At 24.7% G+C, this 19,709-nt stretch overlaps 6 protein-coding genes across 6 annotated transcripts, besides 4 other annotated features; 4 read left to right on the plus strand and 2 right to left on the minus strand.

The window, feature by feature from the left end:
- Nucleotides 1–2,932: part of a repeat region that runs on past the window's edge.
- Nucleotides 2,933–4,258: 1,326 nt separating this feature from the next.
- EHI_178470 (uncharacterized protein) lies at nucleotides 4,259–6,989 on the plus strand (the record flags this gene model as incomplete). Its single annotated transcript, XM_647944.2, has 1 exon — nucleotides 4,259–6,989. One exon carries the CDS (start codon nucleotides 4,259–4,261, stop codon nucleotides 6,944–6,946), a length of 2,688 nt encoding a protein of 895 aa, XP_653036.1. The 3' UTR covers nucleotides 6,947–6,989.
- A 36-nt stretch (nucleotides 6,990–7,025) lies between these two features.
- Nucleotides 7,026–7,795, minus strand: EHI_178480 (histone H3, putative). Its single transcript, XM_647943.2, has 2 exons — nucleotides 7,382–7,795; nucleotides 7,026–7,245 (listed from the first exon to the last, which is right to left on the minus strand). The coding sequence occupies exons 1-2, from the start codon at nucleotides 7,787–7,789 to the stop codon at nucleotides 7,036–7,038; spliced, it is 618 nt and encodes a 205-aa protein (XP_653035.1). The 5' UTR covers nucleotides 7,790–7,795; the 3' UTR covers nucleotides 7,026–7,035.
- A 1,636-nt stretch (nucleotides 7,796–9,431) lies between these two features.
- On the plus strand, nucleotides 9,432–10,237 carry EHI_178490 (kinase, putative; the record flags this gene model as incomplete). The annotated part of the gene is made up of 1 exon (XM_647942.2): nucleotides 9,432–10,237. One exon carries the CDS (start codon nucleotides 9,432–9,434, stop codon nucleotides 10,209–10,211), a length of 780 nt encoding a protein of 259 aa, XP_653034.1. The 3' UTR covers nucleotides 10,212–10,237.
- An 87-nt stretch (nucleotides 10,238–10,324) lies between these two features.
- On the plus strand, nucleotides 10,325–10,807 carry EHI_178500 (ubiquitin-conjugating enzyme family protein; the record flags this gene model as incomplete). Its single annotated transcript, XM_647941.1, has 1 exon — nucleotides 10,325–10,807. The coding sequence occupies one exon, from the start codon at nucleotides 10,325–10,327 to the stop codon at nucleotides 10,805–10,807; it is 483 nt and encodes a 160-aa protein (XP_653033.1).
- A 671-nt stretch (nucleotides 10,808–11,478) lies between these two features.
- Nucleotides 11,479–11,731: a repeat region.
- Nucleotides 11,687–12,296: a repeat region.
- A 652-nt stretch (nucleotides 12,297–12,948) lies between these two features.
- On the plus strand, nucleotides 12,949–15,114 carry EHI_178510 (uncharacterized protein; the record flags this gene model as incomplete). The annotated part of the gene is made up of 1 exon (XM_647940.1): nucleotides 12,949–15,114. One exon carries the CDS (start codon nucleotides 12,949–12,951, stop codon nucleotides 15,112–15,114), a length of 2,166 nt encoding a protein of 721 aa, XP_653032.1.
- Nucleotides 15,115–15,218: 104 nt separating this feature from the next.
- Nucleotides 15,219–17,966, minus strand: EHI_178520 (regulator of nonsense transcripts, putative; the record flags this gene model as incomplete). Its single annotated transcript, XM_647939.1, has 1 exon — nucleotides 15,219–17,966. One exon carries the CDS (start codon nucleotides 17,964–17,966, stop codon nucleotides 15,219–15,221), a length of 2,748 nt encoding a protein of 915 aa, XP_653031.1.
- Nucleotides 17,967–18,738: 772 nt separating this feature from the next.
- Nucleotides 18,739–19,015: a repeat region.
- Nucleotides 19,016–19,709: the final 694 nt, after the last annotated feature.

The following is a 19,709-nucleotide window of genomic DNA, read 5'->3' on the forward strand; positions in this document are numbered from 1 at the left end:
TGTTCAAACATTAGTTACTACTTTCAAAGACAAGAAGCTGACTGATTAATAATGGAAATTAATAATAGATGGATATTGTCAGGAAGCAGAATGCAGGATCTGCAAGATGATATGAAGAGGATTTCAATGGTTATGCACCTCTATCTCCAAAATAAAATAATAGGAGATAAAATTGATGAAATAAAAGAAATCCTAAATAAAATTAATAGAATAGAAGATATATTCAATGAAATTGTACAGAATAAAGTGCATCATGAAATTAAAAGAATATGAAGAAGAATGAATAAAAGTTAAAGCACTAGAAAGAATAAAGTACATAAAATATATGATGACAATGATCAAAGAATTAAATTTAATAAGGAAGAAAGGGTCAGAATCAATACAAATAAAATCATATTTGATTCTAACAAGAAAATTAGAATAAGGAAGAAACAACAAATGAAATATACCCAAATAACGATATTACTTTAGAATATTGGAAATCGTTATATGAAACACAGGTGATTTAAATAAAGAGAATTGGAAAATAAAACAAATCACCTTATTGAATGAAAGATATATCAATTATGATAGTGTCATAATAACAATAAATGAATTAAATTCAAGTATAATGAAAATAAATAACTGGAAAACACCAGGAATAGACACTATATATTTGTATTATTGGAAAATGATGTCATCATCAAGAGAAATCATTCCCACTATCTTTAACGAATGGTTAAACTTCATTCAAAACATCAAATGAGACATGGTAAGTTGAAGAACTTTATTAATCCACAAATTGATATGAATAATGTCACTAATTATCGTCCTATCAGTTGTACAAATGTAATTATGAAAGTATTTACCTCCATATTAAAAGAAAAGATTCACAGAAGACTTAACATGAATTGTGAATCATTGAAAATCAGTAATAATCAATTGGGATGTAAGTTACAGTCTTTAGCTGATAAAGAAGGAATAATTAATAGTTATATGTTAAAGCAGCAGAAAGAAGAAAAATAAACAAAATATGATGAGTCATATTATGACATTAAGAAATTATATGACACTGTCAACCACGAATGGGTAATTGAATCATTAAAGTATTTTAATGTAGAGGGTGTCATCATTGACATTATTGAAAGTATGATGACTAGATGGAAGATATTCATTGGCTATAAATTTAATGAATATCTATGATGTATTAAATTAAATAGAGGAATTTTACAAGGTGATTCCTTATCCCCTCTACTCTTCATCATTCAGATGAACGTAATTTCTCAAATCATCGAAGAGAAATTCCCAAAATCAAATCACACTTTATATATTGATGATTTGAGAATAATGACGGAAAGTAGTGAAGTAATTTGAATAATTAACAATGAAATTAAAGAAATAATAAGTTACATATTGATGGAAATGAATGAGAAAAAGTCAGGATTGGTATTAAAAAACATTAAAGAAATACCAAATGGAATGTAAAACATCCCCGTAGTTGAATATGAGGACTTGTATAAATACTTAGGAATATGGCAGTCCGACGAAATTGATGACACCTTCAATTGTAAAACCATCAAAGAAAAAATGAATCAGAAGATGGAAGAAATAAACACTGATGAAAGTGGTAATAGAAGATATAATACTAGAACAAACACGGAAGTAATCCCTATCTTCAGATATTCAGCATCAGTTGTAAATTGGAAAATAACTGACCTAGATAAAATTGATTTGGAGATAAGAAAATATTTAAGAAAGGCAAAATACATTGGTGAAACTCCAAAGATAGGTTGTATGTCCCTCTAGAAGAAATGGGTGAAGGATTAATAAATATAATGGACGAATATGTTATTGAATTAGTAAGAACAATAATGTACTACTGTACAAGAGAAAGTGAAATAGGAAATAACATATTAGATAGATGGTACAGTAAGAAAGGAATATGGAATAGAATTAAAAAACACCAATTCATAAAATAAATGAAACAAAAATAGAAGAAATAATAAATGAAAGAATAGAAAATAAAAAAGAAAAAGAAGTAGTAGTAGAAATAAAAAAATTATTGACCGACCAATACATCAAAAAATGGAAGTGTCATCAAATAAGTGACATTTTAGAATATGGTTTGATTCAAAATGAGTAGATAAAACTACTACAATGAAGGCATGGAAGTCAATCAATATTAAAAAGAATGCATTTCTACAATTAACTAAAATGCAAGATGGAGCAATATTTTGTATGTACAAGAAAACAAAAATAATGAAAAATGAAAGATTGAAATACTGCCCACTTTGTAAAGACAAAATATCTACAGTAGAACACATTCTACTATCTTGTATTGGTCATAAAAAATCACAAATGGAAAAACATGACAATATTGGCATTATAATATTGGAGGGATTAATAAGAAAATATACATGAAATAAACAATATAAAAAACTCCATATGAAACAATGTTCAAATATAAAGACATCACAATGATATTGAACAAACAAATAATACCCAAAAGTGAATGACAATATCACAAAATACCAGATATATATGTATTAGATAAAAAAGAACAAAACTTGTCTATTATTTGATATGATTAATGTTGAATATCACAATATTAATTGAGCGTATTGGAAGAAAAGAAATAAGTATAAAGAATTAAAGAATAGGCTAATGAAAATAGAAAAGTTAAAATATGTCAAAATAATTCCAGTAATAATTTCAATTAATGGATTAGTGAATAAAGAAAGTAATAAATTAATTAAAGAAATAAAAATTGACATTGACATCGAGAAAGAAGTAAAAACCATTGTAATAAAAAACATGATGGATGTCATAGAATACTACTTCTATCACAATCAAACATACTCCGTAGAGCTGATTGAAGAAGACTCATTGTTATTAGTCTCCCCTAATCCAGGAAGAATAGAAGTATTTCTATTAATACTTAATTAATTGCTTTATTTATTTATTTTTCTTCACTTTTAATCATGTTTTAATTATACTGATTTAATCGTTTAGAATATTATTATTTAATATCTTATTTTTGATATTATTTAAAAATTTATAATATCATTATTAAACTATAAAAATAAGACATTTTCCATTTTCAATGTATCAAACCCAAGTTTATATAAATTAGTTATTTAATTATATCCTATTACCTTTATATTTGGTTATTAATTCATCACTTATCATAAATTAATTCAATATTATATTTTCTTCATCATATATCATATTTAAATTTAATACTCAAAAGAATAAATATTTGAATATTTATTGTTTTAATTTAAAAACATGTTTATTATGAATGTACTTTGTTATATTTAAATATTTTAATGATATTTTTATCCAATCAATGACTGAAAATAACTATTTAAATAAACAATACATATTCTTTTTGTTATATTTTAATAAATATTAAATGGTTAGCCTGATACTTATGAAATAGTAAATAAATCCCTTTACTTTAAATTTTAATAAAAATGCATCTGTTATGTGTTGTAATTGAACTGCCATCATTTTCAATATAAACTATAATTTTATTACTTCCAATTTAAGGTAGTTGAAAATAATATCTATTTTTATAACTTCTTTATTTCTTTCTTTCAATTAAATAATATTTATTTATAATTTACTACCTTATGATTTTTAATTGCCAGAAAACAACTAGAATAGTCAAACTAAATTAATAAGATAAGTTACAGTAATACTAAAGGAAGAATAATTCATTAAATAAGTAAGTCTTATTACCACAACTTCATTAATTATATTAAATAAAAACCAATTTAAATAAAGAAGAGAATAAAAATAAGAATAAATTAAAAGGAATAAAGTGTTTGATAATAATATTCATATTATATTAATAACTTTACAATCTCCAGAAAAGAATTATCTGTACAAGACTTTTCAAAGTACTTCAGATATAATAAATTATATATTAACAACCATAAAGACTTTAATTTATCAACTTCAAAAAATTATTATTCTTTAAGTTAATTACTTTATTAAAGAATTAAAACAATTATTTATAAAGAATGAATTTGTTTTCCAAAAAAAAAAGAATAATAAAAAAGGAAAAATGAATGGTGTTAATTATTATAAACTTTTTATTTATACTTTTTTTCTATTTAATTTTTAAAAATTTCCTATAAAAAATAATACAGATTTTTGAATTGTTATCAAACCCTTGAATTTTCATTCAACAATAAAAAAACTATTTCCTTGAGGTTGAAAAGCAAATAAATTGCCTGCTTCTTTAATCTTAGAATCTGAAACTCATAATTTAATGTCAATGAGTTGTCTGACTCTTCTGGTTTTTAGTTTAACTTTATCATTTTCACTTAGTGCTAGTTGTAATCAAGGATTACACGTCATTAACCTTCCTTTTACTGCTTATGATAAAATTGATGCTGATGTAACCGACTTCCTAATTGAAGATAATAACGGTGTTCAACAATTAGTTAAACCAGTGTGGTATATTCTTAATTCAACTAAAGATACTACATTTACTGTTTCTACATGTTCTGCATATACGTTAGTTGATACTAAAATTGCTGCATATCATACTTGTGGTGAAACTGCTGCAACAAACTTCATTGAAATGAATGACGACTTTCCTGAATGTTCTACTAATTCTAAGTTACAAGTCTTTGTTAGTGCAGGAAAACCAGTTTATGTTGCTGTTTATTCTGCCCCTGGTGCTTATGGTCGTTTCCGTTTCACTGCACAAGAAACTAACCCAACAAATACTAATTGTCAAAAAGCATTAGAAATTAAATCATTCCCTGCTGTAGTTGAAGGAAATACATTAGCAGGTGATTCAACTAAACTTGACTGTACTATTTACAGTTCAGTGCGTGGATTATGGTATACTTTTGTTGGAGATGGAAGAGCTATTGTAGCTGATACTTGTGGTTCTAATCTTCCATTTGATGTATTTCTTGCAGTTGTTAAAGCACCCATTGAAGGAAATTGTGATAATATGCCATGTTATACTTCAGCTGATGGAGGATGTCCTGGTAACGTTGGAGATGTTCCAGCTCGAGTCTATTTCCCAACAATTAAAGATCAACGTTATTATATTTTTGTTACCTCTTATTATCAAGAAGCAGGTACTTTCCAATTAACTATTAAGTCTCTTGCTCAAGCAATTCCAACTGTTTGTGAACAAGCACTTTCTATTACTTCTTTACCATTTAGTAGATCAGCACCAGTCAATGATTCATGGACTAAAACTAATAATATTTGTAGTGATACAACTCTTTCATTCCCAGCTGCATACTTTACATTTAAAGGTACAGGAACAGGTGTATCAATTCAAACATGTCCTTCTAAATCAGGTGAAACTAAAATTGAAGTTTTTGATTCTTGTAGTCAAAGTACTTGTATTCAAGAGTCTGATGTTGTTTGTGGAAATCATGCTTATCTTGATTTTATGCCAGAAAGTGGTAGAGAATATTATATTCGTGTAGCTTGTATTAATGGTCCATGTGATTTAACTTTCTATATGGAATATACCAGTACTAGTAAACATGATCGATGTGAAAGTGCATTATTAGTTACATCTTCATTAACTGAAACTGCTTTTTTAAGTGAATTATCTGAATCACCTCATGGATGTTCAGGAACACCAGAAAATGGTAAAGGAAAATGGTATAAATTTATTGGAACTGATGCTCTTCCAAATAAGAAAGGATACCATTTATTCTCATATGATGAAGAAGGTAATTCACCAAATGCAATTGAAGTTCATAGTGGATGTGGTAATTATTATTGTTCTTATAATAGAAGAGAGGAGGTATTGATTGATATTAAACAAACTGCTTTTGTTTTTGCATTCGGAGGAACAAGTCAAGCTCTTGCTGTTCATATTGTTATTGAAGAAACTATTGAACATGAAAACTGTCAAAATGCTCGTTCTATTATGGTTCCATATACTATTCTTGATTGGAATTTGAATGCTGAACCATCTAATGGTTTTTGTTCTAGAACACAAAAAACTGAAGCTGTGTGGTATACTTTTAGTGTAGAAAAAACAACTCAAGTTTCTATTTCAACCTGTTCTCAATCAGTTCAATATGACTCTTATCTTGCTGTTGGTTCAGGGTCATGTGGACAATTAGTTTGTATTGCTGATGTTAATGATACAAGAGGATGTAATGGAGGAGGTTATGTTACTATTAAAGCACAACCAGGAAATAATTATTATGTTTTTGTTGGAGCTGAAAGTCAAGGAACAAGTGGACAATTTGTTTTATCATTATATACAAATGATAGACCAATTTATTCACAATGTAGTGAAGCTATGGTTCTTCCTGTATCAAAGAAATTCTATAGAATGACTACTTATACTCAATATAGTTATGCTACTTACATGACATTCCCAGATGGAACTCATAAGAATGTTCGTGGTTCATATTATTTAATTCCTGAAGGTTATAAAGGTAGTGTTTATTTCATGACTTGTGCAACAGGTACTGAAATTCCAACATTTATTTCGGCACATGACTCATGTCGTGGTAATGATAAGACAAATTATAGTTTCCCATCCCCTCCAAGTGTATCAGAATATTCTGATTTTAAATCAGGTAATTGTGGAAAATTTGGTACTATTTTGAAAGTAGAAGTAAATGGTGTTGATCCAAAACTTGTATTAGTTTCTGGTTTTAATGAAAATGAAATTGGATTTATTGATGTTGAAATATTGATGAAACTTGAAAAAATACCATCATCAGACTCTTCTTCATCTTCATCACCAAGTGCTTCAAGTACTCAACCATCAACAAGTTCTTCTGCACCAAATCCAAGTGGTGAATCATCAAATAATACTGAAGATAATAATGGAACTAAAATTGGATGGATTATTTTTGGTGTTGTTCTCTTCTTGATCTTTATTACTATCTTTGCCTTTATTATTGGTTTCATAATATATCGTAAAAAGAGAAGTAACAATGGTTATCATGACCTTTCTTGAGTAATAACTTTAGGTTAATTTTAATTTATTATTCAATTTCTTCTTTTTTTTTTCTTATAAAATAATAGAATAAAACAATCTTTAATGATTCAATACAACTTCTTTAATCTAAGGACTAAACGAATATCACGTAGATCAACAGTCACACGTTTGGCATGAAGGGCACATAAATTACTATCTTCAAAGAGCTTTACCAAAAAATCTTCTGCAATAAAGTGAAGTGCAAGAATAGCATCTCTTTGGAATCGGAGTTCATTTCTATCTAAAAAGTCTTGATTACTAAGAACAAGATCTTTAACCTAATGATTAATTTAGTTATTATTTCTTGATAAGTGAAAAGAAAAGACTTGCGAAAAGAAGATAATTTAAGATGGAAGTTTGAGTAGATAATATTTTTTGATACAAAACAGTTGTCTTAAATAAAAATTAACAAACAAATTTCATGAAAGCATTTTTAGGGATTGAAGTAAGTGCATTTCTTCTATTTATTTCTGCTACTCTTTCCAAAGGTGATTTTTTAACTACTTTTGATTTAGGAACAAGAATCGACGTTTTTTCAGATATTGATGATACTTTTGATTGAGTTTCTTTACGTTCTTGTTTTATTGTTTGTATTTCCTTTTTGATAGGTTGAATTTCTTTTTTAATCGGTACAATTTCTTTTTTAATTTCATTTATTGTTCCATCTGTTGTTTCTTTTTTAATTTTAATAAGAGTTGGTTCTTTTTTTATGGTTTTTAACGATTGTTTCTTTGGTTTTTTTTCTTCTACTCCTTTTTTCTTATCATCTTTTTCTTTTTTTATTTTGATTAAATGAGGATCCTCTTTTTTTTGTCTTGCCATTTGATTCTGTGACTTGTGATCATTTTTAGATCCATACTTTTTATCGTTTTCATTAATAGCTCTTTGAATTATTTCTTTTACTATTTTTGTATAATTACTTAAAAACTAACGCTTTTAGTTTTATTCTTATTTTTAATAGAATAGTTATTTCCATCCCGATACTTCATTAAAATGAATCAATCTTGACAAGTATCTCATTGATACTAAGAGCCAAAAAAATGAAGAAGCTCCAAAAAATAATATAATAAACAAATCCTATATTTTATAATGATTTAATTTATTATTTTAATTATTCGTTTTAATCTATTTTAAGATAAAATAAATGAAAAATAATTATAGATGCATATTCAATAACAAAACTAATCCCTTCAAATACTATTTCCCTAATTCATTTATTACATTTAATTATCACATTTTGTCATAACGTATAAATGTCTCAATAAAAGAAAATGAAATTTTAATTTGATAACAATAAATCTCCTTAATAACTTTTATTTGAATATTTAAAAATTGAATAATATTAAACTTAAAATAAAACAATAAAAATGATTAAATTATTCTTTTTTTTTATCATTTGGATTAATGACAAAATTTTGTTAATAGAGTAATATAAATGAATATTTTCAATAATCAGTTTATTTTGTTAAAAAAACTTCTTTCTTGTTTAAAGTACAGAATAACTCTTCTATTTATTATTCAATTTGATTTTAAAGTAACTGATAATTAGTTTATGTAAATTTTCTTTTAATTTACGCATTAATTATATTAATAACATTATAATATGAAATAATATTCAATTTAGAAGAAAGTTAGTACTTTTTATCAAAACCAAAAATAATGTGTTAATGTATCAAAACGATAATATGTCAAATCAAAATGTCATAATTCTAAGTTGATGGTTTTAACATTATTAGTCTAGTTCTATTTTAGTTAAAAAAAATGAAAATGTTTGAATTAGATACAGTATATTAAGGAGGAGTAAATTATTACTATTATTAATACTATTAATAAAGATAGTATTTTATTAATTAAAAATTAAATCAACTCCAACACTATAAAGAGAAAAGTCATAAAATATAAAATACCTTATTAAAATAAAAAAAAAACATTTTAATGAATTAAATATATTGTATCATAATGCTTAATAAGAAAATATTATTAAATTAAAATGAATTTGATATTTTATAACAAAAATTAAATGATAATTTTAAAAAATTCAAAATTAACTAATTAAATAGTTCTTGTTTATTTTCACGACTATTAATTATTAATATTTAAACTATTTTAGTTTAATTTCTTTTTTTTTTCATAATAAGTTAGTAAAAAGAATGTATCTTATCAATATTGTAAAAATATAAATATAATAAGAAGTACTATAAATTTGAGAATCTAACATATTTCTAACTAAGATATTATTTTTTCATTATCTGTAGTAAGATGAAGAGTCAAATATCATTTAATAAATCTGCCTTATTTTTAGGATAAAAAAAAAGAAATAAAAATGAACAATTCGTAACAAAACGTAAGAATTAACGGGATTATTTCTGTTCATTTAATTGAGTCGAACACCAATGGATTATGAAGAATTCCAGCTGTTTCAAAAGAACTTTGATAAAAATCTTAAAAATACTTAAACTTATAAATGAATTCAATACCAAACCTTATTATTTTAAAGATAGGTGGTAGTTATCTAACTGAAAAGAACAGAGCTGATGGTCCTCCAATTTTAGAGAATATACATATGTTTAGTAAATGTTTGGCTCAATTTATTCATTCACATCCTAAACAACCAATTATACTTGCTCATGGAGCTGGGTCATTTGGTCATATCCCTGCAGCAACATATCATCTTGCAGAAGGGTTTCATAAAACTGGTGTTATTGAATGCGAAATGGCAATGCAAGAACTAAGTTCTATTATTGTTAACTCATTGATTAAAGAAGGGATTAGTGCTATTCCATTCCATCCTTTTAACTTTGTTGTTACTGAAAATAAAAGAATTGTTGATATGTATTTACAACCACTTCAAATGTTAGTTAATCAAGGGGTTATTCCAGTGGTTCATGGTGATGTTGCAATGGATATTATGCAAGGTAGTTGTATTCTTTCTGCTGACCAACTAGTTCCAGAACTTGCTATTAGATTTGGTTGTCATAGAATTGGATTTATTTGTAATAGCCCAGTTCTTAATGATAAACGAGAGGTTATTCCATTGATAAATGAGCAAAATTATGAATCAATAAAAACGTTTTTGCATGGTTGTAAAGGAATAGATGTAACTGGGGGTATGGCTGGAAAAATTAATGAATTAATGATAGCGGCAACAAAACACAATATTCAGTCATATGTTTTTAAAGGTACAAAAGAGTGTTTAGAACTTTTTTTAGAAGGAAATGATGTTGGAACGAAAATATGCCAATAGGAAACTCATAAACAAAATATTTGTTATCAGATTTATAACACCTTTTTTTGTTTTTCAAAAAAAAATTTTAAATTAAAAAATAAAAAGAACTTTATTAATTCAATTAAATTAGTATGAGTCAACTTACTGCGGTTAGTAGAATTGTAGAAGAACGAAGGGCTTGGAGAAAAGATCATCCCCCAGGATTTGTTGCAAGACCAATAATGAAAAAAGGACAACCTGATTTATTTAATTGGGAATGTTTAATTCCAGGAAAGAAAGGAACGATATGGGAAAATGGTTATTATCCAGTAGAAATGAAATTTTCTACTGGATACCCAGCATCACCACCACGTTGTTATTTACCAGAAGGATTTTTCCATCCAAATGTATTTCCAAATGGACAAATTTGTCTTAGTATATTAAATGAATCATATGACTGGAAACCTACAACCTCTATTAAACAAATTCTTGTTGGAGTACAAGACTTATTAGATAATCCAAATAAAGAGTCTCCTGCTCAACAACGTGCAAATGATTATTTTGTTAGAGATATTAAAGCATATAAGATGGAAGTAATTAAACAAAAAGAACAATATTTAAAAGATTCATTATAATTCTACTTGTTTGAATAAATAATTGTTGTTGTAATCTTTAACAATCTGTATTTATTCTTTTTTTATTATATCAAAGATATTCTTTTCAATTTATCGTCTTATATTTGAAAGTAAATTAACATTGTAAATATATTTATATCTGTTTTGTATGTCTTTTTTAAATAATTCAATAAGTGAATGTATTTAATGATTTAAATGTTACTTTCTTTAATAAAATGAATGAATATGATTTTTTTTTGATATATTATTTAAAAGAGAGTATTAATACATACGTTTTATACAGTTAAAAATGTAATTTCTATATATAAATATAATCAATTGTTAAATGATTTCTTAAATATATCAAATTAATTCTAATAATATCTTCTTATTTTATATATTTTTATTCTTTATGTTAGAAAATATCTTTAATTTCAAATTTAAATAACACACTATTAAGTTTTTCATTAACATTCTCTAAATTATTATTCCTTCTTCCTTTTGTTAATAAAATTATTAAAAATAGAATAACGATTTTATATATTAATAAAAATATTATGACTGTCATTTCTCTTATTATTTATTATCATTTATGAATATCTTATTCAATTATCTTCTTTTACATTTTTAATTATAACAAATTACTTACTTCATTCATCATCACAATATTAAAATTAATAAAAGATTCTTTATTCAATTTAAAATAACATTACTGTTGTTTTATGAATATTTAATTTATGAAATACTTTTTAATATATTTAATATATTCATTTTCATTATTGACATTGATGTTTATTGCTTTTATTATACTTTTAATTTGTTCATTTCTTAATTTCTTATATAATTTCTTATTTAACCAATTAATTTCAAAACAATACAACACTTCAATTATTATTCGATTTCTTTATTTCCTATTTCTTGTCTGATTATCATTATATTTTGTTTATTATTTATTATTCTTGAAGTTTGACATCTTTCATTCATTTCTTTATTTGTGTTTTTGTTTTTCATTTCTTCTTCATTTATTTTAATATCTTTTTCTTCCCAATCTTTTGTTTTTTCTTAATTTTCTTCTTTCGTTTTTTCAATTATCTTCTTCTTTTTGATTGAATATACTTCTTGAAGAATATCATTCCATCTTTTTCTTTTTCCTTCTTAATTTATAAGTATTTCTTCTTTTTCTCCTTTCTCTGTTTCACTTGTTATTCTTTTATTTTCTTTTCTTTATCTTTTCGTGTTAGTCATTTATATTTGTTATGGGTGTAATCTTTATTATTATTTATCTTGTTTCTTATTTGTTTTTATTTGAATTTTTCATCTTCTTATCCCTTTTTCCTTGTTATTTCATTTATCATTCATATTATGATGAAATTTATTGTTATTGACATTCATTCTCTTGTATGATATTGAACTTCTATGTCTTGTTTGGTTTTCTTTACAAGATCAAATGATTTTACACAATATTCATTGCATTAAAATTTGTTGTATTTCCTGCATTGGAAAAGAATCTTTTATTATATTTTGTTCCTAAAGATAAAAAATAAATTGAATCATTGTCTTGATAATTTGATAAATAAGAATAATCAAATACTATAATGTAATAAGTTATTGAAAATATTCATTAGAAATTATGTTCATTAATGAATATGAAAATACCAACTATTAGTAATCAGTAAATTACAAAATACTGATACGTTCAAATCAAATTATCAATTAATAGAGCAAGAAATAATAAAGAACAATAATCTAATAAAAAATAATTAAAATAAAAGAATAGAATTAAACTATTTGTATTTCAAAGAGATACAGAAAGTAGTTTTATTAAAAACAAATAATAAGATATGGTTGATAGATATAAATAAACAGACAATAATTTGAGTCAAAATTAACTCAAGTTAAATAAGAAAATAAAACTAACAAAGAATAAATACACAAAATAAAGTAATGAAAATAAAAATAAAATACTAAATTTGGTGTAAAGAAATGAATAATAAAAATAAAATAAGAGAGTGTTAATCACTTGATTTATTATCATTTATTTTTTGAGAAAATCTTAAAAGCTTACAATCAAAAATCTTACACCATTACAAAACAATAAAAGTTTTAATAAAAACTAGAAATCTTAAAAAAAAAACTGAAAAAGAATAACACTTGTTTTTAAGATGTTAAAAATATGTTGTATCAATGGATGTCAAGAAATAGGTAAAGAAAAACTTTCTAAAATAGAGGGTAAAGTAACTGTAAAGCCTGAATTTATTAACACATATCCAAGAGATTGGATGTTATGTGAAAGACATTTCATTGAGAAAGCAGAGAGATTAGATTGTTGTATTGAAAAATGTAGTAATAGTGCTTCAATCAATGAACTTCCATATGACATGATTAGTAAAGTAAAGATTAGAAGTAATTGTTCACATCACCTTATTTGTCTTAATCATTATAAACGATTCAATAATAAACAAAAAGTACCAAATTTACCTCCAATTAAACGTGAACCAATTGAACCAACAACTGAACAAATACCACCAGAAAAAAAGAAACCAGAAATAAAAGATGATACTACAACTGCAGAAGATAATAACGAAACTCATTTAAAGTCTGAAACAGTTTCAGAAAAAGAGTTGGATTTAATTGAAAAATGTGATATAACAGGCTGTAATAAAGAAAAAACAAATATCCATTTCATGCAGAGTATTCCAATCAAATTATGTTCTAACCATTTTAAACAATTCAAACAAGCATTGAGAAAAGCAATTTTACTTAAACAAATTCAATTACCTATTGAATGTATTGCTCTTATTCCTAAAGAACCAAATCATCCTTTATACAATTATCCTTTATTAAACCATGACCAAGTTTGTTCTCTTTGTTTTAGTAATACACAATGTCCTTTTAAATGCTCAACATGTTCAATGAATTATTGTATTGATTGTTATAAAATGGTAAATCAAAATTTTGATTATTCAGATAATTGGATTTGTTCAAATTGTCGTAATAAATTTAATAGAGATAATATCATTAAACAAGAATTTGAATTAATTCTTCCATTAATTAATAAATCAATAAAAAAAGCTTTAAGTGAAGAATATGCACAAGTTATTGCTAATGAACAAAAACAAATTGAAGCAAAAAAACAACGGTTAATTGAAAGAAAAAAGAAGCTTCAATCATTTAGTGTCTGGTTAGTTTGTATTCTTCCTCATTCATTAAAAGTTCATCAAGGGATGGTTTCTTTTGTTGAAAGAAAAAAACTTAATGAAATTGTTCCAAAAGAAAATCTTTTTATTATGTCAAAAGCTGCAAGAGAATATATGACCCTTCCACATTTTAGTTCAATTACAACTGCTCAATTTATTGGAATGGCAGAAATTCTTATGCATATCATTATTGATAATGATGAAAGACTTCAATTTAAATTAATTAATAATAATGTTCCATTAGATATTGTATCTCTTGCTCATTCTCATCAATACACTGATATATTAACTCAAATAATAAATAACCAACCTGAATGGGTTCCAACAATTCAGTTAAAACGATTAATGAAAAAGAATTGTCAATTTAGTTATTCAATGTTATTAATGAAATTATCCTTACAAACAACTGAAGCAGTTTGTGATGGAGTTCGTGTAATACAACAAGATAATCAAATTAGAAATGTTATTATTTTTTGTGGAGCTAATGGAGGAATGATTGGATATGAAGGATGTTTAACATCTTCTGGAGAATCAGACAATAGTGTTGGAAGTAATTTTAATGGTATAGGAGATTTTGATGATGAACATTCAAAGAATTCATCATGTAATGACCAACATTTAAATCCACTTGGATTTCCTATAGGAATTAAATCTACTCAACCATCAAAAATCATTTATCAAACATTATTAATCAATTATTTAGCAGTAGCAATTAAATTTGCTATTAAGGGGAATAATAATAAAGTTGGATTATTAATTTTTGGTAAAGAAGGATGTGAGAATGGAACTATTGAAATAATTAAAACAGACTTAGAAAATAAAAGAGTTATATTGTATGGATGTAAAGATTATAGAGACTTATCACAATGGAATTCTTCTTATGAAGAAATAAAAAAAGACCTTCCTGAAATTTTATTTATTTCAGTTCATACTGAAGAATATACCCCTAAAGATGATATGTCAATATTTAAATCTATTGCATCAGACTTAAGAAGTCTTACTCTTATAAAAAATGAACAGATGTATCATACTAAAATTGTTCATCTTATTGATTCTGGGTTTATTCAAGAATGTAATTTGGAAGCTTATCGAAACTTAACTTCTACATATATTTCTTCAATAACAGAATAATCAATTTTCTACCTTTTTTTAATTTAAATCTTTGAACATTTAATTATGTTTGAATATATAAAATAAACACTTCAAAGAATGTTTAATAAAAATACTTAATTATTTCACTTTTTTTTAGTCTCAACCCAATCATAACACCAATCACCTTTTATTTCTCTTCCAAAAAGTTCATCCGTATCCAGGAATGGTTTCCAACACGAATCAAAGTCATCAACCTCATATTGAACTTGGAATGGCGATTTTTCTAATGGACAATTAAATTCTTTTTGGTTTTCAACGTTGTATTGAACAAACTTATGTCCTTTCAATTCAAATAAAGCTTTTTTCAAGTAAAAGTGATGAATTAGCATATTCCAAACTTTAGATGTGACTAATGTTGGAATATTACCAATAATAATTAATCCACGTTTAGCTCTTGTTAATGCAACATTTAGTCTTTTATAATCATTCACAAATCCAACACCAAGAGTTTGGTTTGACCTAACACAAGAAAAGATAATATATTCTTTTTCATTTCCTTGAAATCCATCAATATTAGCAACTTTAATCTTTGTAGAAACATACTGAGAAATAAGTTCTTGTTGAGCTTGATATGGTGAAATAATTCCTATTTCATTTTCTTTAATCTTGTTCTTCAAAAATTTCTCAACAACCTCTTGTATTATTTGAACTTCTCCTGCATTATTATAACTTGTTCCACTACTTCCATATTGCTCTGTTCCATCACAGTTAATAAACATTATAGGATTTGTGTAGTCTGGGAAGAAGTTAATAATCCTATTATCAAATCTATCTTTACTACTCACTCCATTCTCTAATTTAGAAGAATAAAACATTTTATTTGAGAATTCTGAAATTGCTGGATGCATTCTGTATTGTGTTTTTAACATTGTTCTTTTGATTTGTGTATTTGCCATAAATCGTTCAAACATTGATTTTTGGAATCCTGCTTCTCTAGCTTCAGTTGAAAGACATGTTGGTTGTAATTGTTGAATATCTCCAATTAACACAGCTTTTCTAACATTAATAATTCCAGCCAATGTCTCTGGTTCAAGAGACTGAGCAGCTTCATCAACAATAGATGCAAAAAATTTTTGTTTTAGCATTATTGAACTAGTACAAAGACTGAGTGTAGAACAAACACATCTTATTCCAGATAATATGTCATCAAAATATGTTGAGATGAATTTATTAATATATCTATTTTCTTCTACTGTTATTCTTTGAGAAACTCTATCAAAAATTTTTTGTATTTCTGAATTAGTTTGTTTGACAAAATTTTCAAATGTTTCATATTTCATCTGATTAATTGGTGTTGATAGATATGTTTCATAACATTTTTGTTTTTCTCTATTTTCATCTTCTGTTAGATATTGTCCATACTTTTTCTTTAGTAATTCTCTTATATTGACTGTTATTGATTCTTCTAATTCATCGTCAAATTCAACACCAAATTCAACATTATCACCTAAACCATTACCTGTTTTTTCACTTTGTATTTGTTTCTCCAGTCGTTGTTGTTTTAAAGCTGGGTCAATAATAATAATTTGACCAGATTGTGTTATTGCCACTTCATTAAATCCTTTTTTCTCTGTAAATTCTATTGCTTTTTTTAATAATGAATTTTCTCTTATTTTATCACTACAATTTTCAAACTGTTCATCTGCAACTACTCTAACTGTTGGAATATCCTTTTCAATAAGTTTTGAGCAAATCACATCAACAGCATTATTGCTTGATGCACAAACTAATAATTTTTTTTCACCTCGATTTATATTATAAAATCTATATTTGTTATAAATCAAGTATTGTGCAATTGATACAGCAACTGTAGTTTTACCAGTTCCAGGTGGTCCTATTACAAGTGAAATATCTTCGTTTAACGCATTATAAATTGCTTTCCTTTGATAATCGTTCAAATTAGATAAATTAGGAATATTGTATTTCTCTGCTGACATTTCTTCATAAGTTATTATTTCTTTTGTTTTTGTTAATTGGATCTTGTTACAACACATTATTTTTGAATAATATCCATCAATTTCTCGTGATTGTAATACATCTAATGTTCTAATGAATGGATTTCCTTTATCATTAGTAAGAAAATATATCCTAAATAACGATGTGTTTTTCACTATTTCTTCATTGTATTTCCATTTTTCCTCATTTGTTGGATATTTCATGGTAATTTTACCTGTCTTATAATCTGTAGATTCTATTCCAAAAAGAAAATCTTGTAGGCTAACAACAACTGTTTTACCTCTACTTGATGTAATATTTCCTCCAAACACACATTCTGATGACTTGAAAATTGAAGATGGAAATAGCTTAATTTCTGTTGAATTTGTATCATTAACCATTCCTTTTAATCCACCACAACTAATAATCACAATATCTTCTAACTGAAGACCTCCAATAGCTTTAGGAAGGTTAATTTCAACAGTTGTAAATCCAGGTTGTTTAATAAATTTAATACGTTGTTTTTCTTGTCTTAATTCAACTTCAACTACATTACGTTCTTCTTTCTTTTCAATTTTAGAGAGATATAAGTAAGTCTGAACATAATCATCAAGTGTTGGATATTCATTTTTAACTCTTTTTTCTGTTTTTTCTTTTGGGAATTGAGCCTCATTATTGTCAACTAAGTCTTGTTTAACACAAGAAACAGATTTACCAACATCATAGTTATCTATTATAACAGCACCTTCATTAACAATATTCTTACTATATAATCGTTTGTTTATTTTACTCTGACTTTTTAAATAATGAGAATATAAGAAGTCTTTTGAATTGTATTTATAATGAAGATTGTATATATTTGTTTTTCTACGATATTCACAATGTTTTTCTTCCATTGATATGTTTTAATGTATTAAGATTGTGTTTATATATCAGATAATTTTTTGCATCATTCTATTAAAATAACTGTATTATTTACATCATACCTATTTTTATTTAAGAAAAGTATTTTATTAATATTTGGAATATTGTATATAGTTTCTATTATCCTGTCACAATTAATAAGAATAATATTGGTATAATTTTTAAATTCAGAGTTACTATTTAAGAATAGAAATGAAAAATTTTGAATTTCTTATGTTATTTTTTACATTATTATTTAGTTTATTAAATATCGCAAATAATGTCTCACCAAAATCTATTTGTTAACTTTGTGAAACAAAGAAACAATAACTTATTCTTTTTTAAGAACAACAGAGTAAAAAGTATTTCTTATAATTATTTTTATAATTAATTTCAAATTAAAAAATTTTATATTAATAAGAGAATTAAATCACAACATTTCCAAATAAAAACAATTATTTATAAAATGTTTATTAGACTTAATAATTTGATTTTATAATTATTTCAAATTTACTCCATTTATCAAGTACATTCAAATTCTAAGACACATTTATTTTTAATATATTCATAATATATTATACATATCTTAACACTTTCTCTTATACTATAATATTTAAAAATAGTAATGGTTGTTTGTTTCATATTTGTATTATGTTTTTATTGTTTAATTTGATTTTATTTAAATACATTTATTATGCAAATGTGTTAATTTTATTCTGCCACCATTATTTTACTTATATATCATGTTTATTCTATTTCTTTGTATCAATTCATTAATTATCCATTCAAATACTTTTTTTACATCATGTTTTCTTTCATTTAATTCTATTAGTTCAATTAATTCATTAAAATTAATCTTCTTATAAAATACTTTATTCATTCTTTTAATTATTCAATTTGAATTTTCTTTTATTGTTTCTATCATTTCTCATATTCCTGTGTCTGATATTTATATTTTAAATATATTCTTAATAATTCTTTACCACATTCATCTCTTGCTGACATTATTCACATTCATATTTCATTTATTTTTACATGTAATTAATTTCTATTAATATCAATTATATTCAATCCTCTTCTTCACATTTTATATCATTTAAAACTGAAATAATATGTAGAATTTTTAATTCTTTTTTAAGGAATTAATAATATTTACATTGTCTGGATATTTTTGTTTATCTGTATTTGTATTTTTGTTATAAAATAGTAACTCTCCTTAATGATGATGTTTATACTCCTTATTCTTCGTCTTTTTTTTTCATTTTTATATTTCTCATTGAATATTAATTTAACTTCTTTATTATTCTTGTCAATGCTAACTTTACATTTCTATTTTTTTCTTCTTATCTTCTTCATATTCAATTATAAATATTATTTATTTTTGATAATATGAAATACTTATTAACAATAATTCTATCAAATACTTATAAAGACGAAACTGATTGAAATAATTGTATTAATTAAATTATTTTGGTAGTATTTCATTATAATTTTTTTTATTATAAAATATTCAATTATTTATAATCAACGCAACACTATTTTCATTCATTTTAAGATTGTTAATATTGGATAGTTAGTATTAATCAATTTTTCCATTAGAGATAGATAATAAAGGATTTTTTATCTCCTGTTGAATTGTTTATTTATAATTGAAATAACTATAAAAAATTAAAAAATAAAAAAGAATAAATTCTTCATTAGTGCAATATTAAAATAAAATTTTTGGTTTTTTTCTT

The sequence above is a fragment of the Entamoeba histolytica genome, genomic scaffold, assembly GCF_000208925.1.
Source record: "Entamoeba histolytica HM-1:IMSS scf_1104750518997 genomic scaffold, whole genome shotgun sequence".
NCBI lineage: Eukaryota > Evosea > Mastigamoebida > Endamoebidae > Entamoeba > Entamoeba histolytica.